Source organism: Ischnura elegans, chromosome 2 (genome assembly GCF_921293095.1).
Source record: "Ischnura elegans chromosome 2, ioIscEleg1.1, whole genome shotgun sequence".
NCBI lineage: Eukaryota > Metazoa > Arthropoda > Insecta > Odonata > Coenagrionidae > Ischnura > Ischnura elegans.
This window is the reverse complement of record NC_060247.1, coordinates 20,381,479-20,382,833: the sequence shown is the minus strand read 5'-3', so window position 1 is coordinate 20,382,833 and position 1,355 is coordinate 20,381,479. Positions and strand designations below refer to the sequence as shown.

The 1,355-nt window shown below is 37.8% G+C and overlaps 1 protein-coding gene across 1 annotated transcript; it reads right to left on the bottom strand.

Annotated features, from left to right (window-relative positions):
- Window positions 1-503: 503 nt before the first annotated feature.
- Window positions 504-938, bottom strand: LOC124173979. Its single transcript, XM_046553142.1, has 2 exons — window positions 894-938; window positions 504-804 (listed from the first exon to the last, which is right to left on the bottom strand). The coding sequence occupies exons 1-2, from the start codon at window positions 899-901 to the stop codon at window positions 504-506; spliced, it is 309 nt and encodes a 102-aa protein (XP_046409098.1). The 5' UTR covers window positions 902-938.
- Window positions 939-1,355: the final 417 nt, after the last annotated feature.

Below are 1,355 nucleotides of genomic sequence, written 5' to 3'. Positions count from 1 at the left end.
AAAGTATGGAATCATAGCCTCATCGATAGAAATTGATTCTTCTAAAGGCACAAATCTACAAAAGTTTTTGTTGAGTTCACAAATGACTGGACGCAATTTTGCGAGACGATCGGATATGTCTAATGCACTATTATCTGCACAATGGATGTTCGTAAATATTTCCTCAAACTTGTTTCTTCTCATACTTCTAGACACCAGTGAATTGTAGACATCCTCCTTTTCTTCCCAATACATTCTTCTTCTTGGGAGCCAGTTATATCCGGACAAAAACAATATGCCTAAAAATGTATACATATCTTCCTTGGAAACTTGCACACACCTATTCCTCGCTGCTGCATATTGGTTTGTAAACTCAACAAGTTTCGTAATGATGTTGTCATCAATAAAAATTTCGAAAAATTCTAATGGGTGACTGGACGAGGATAAAGTCAGTGGAGGTATAAAACATGTACTCCAAGAATCACAAACAGGGGTAGTAAGATCACAACTGACCCATCTCCGTGTTAGTTTTGGGTTTTGGTTGACTTCCTTCTCCTTTTAGAATGGGATGATTCTTCAACGAATTTGATTTCCTCATCAACTTCACCAGGGTCATCTTCAATGTCAATGTTGAAGTCACCTTCCGCTTGCAGCTGCCGGCCACAAAGACGATCAGGATCGTTACATTCTTCGTCCCCGGAATCCTCACATGTTTCGTTTCCATCTTCTGGAGGAGTTATGTAAATATATACTTCATCTTTTACACCTTTTTCATCCAACTCTTCTAGCTCGTGAAGTATTTCTGTTGTAGTCAGCTGTTTGCGACTAAATTAGAGACATAAATTAGTCAATGAGCTCACGAAAAAAATATGTTTATAAAATAAAAATATGTCCTCTAGGAGTTATATACTAACCTTGCCATGCCAAAATTTATTTGGACTAATGCACTCCAAAAGAATCTTATCCCAGTTCAGCAGAGAGAACGCTCGAATTCTGGTCAACCTAGTATGTCTGGTGTACCCCAACAAACTAGCCTTATCTGCCCAGTGGGTCGAAAACGACCCACGCCAATATCATGACCCGTGGCAGACACTGGAGACATGAAACTTGGTAATTGAATACGGAATAATGAAATTGAGTATACAAAGTATTGTAGCATGTCGTGTCATTTCGATTGAGCTTGAAAATTTTGGTTACATTGTACGTCAAAGTTATTCGAAAATCGCGGTAAAGAGAAGTAATTTTTTATGCCCACATTACAATGATTTGAAAATGTATCCTTGGAAATATTACTTCAGGAATGAATGACTTGCTTCCCTGTAAGACGAAAATAACAACAATGTAGACAAATACTTCAAATTAGAGGGACTAGGATT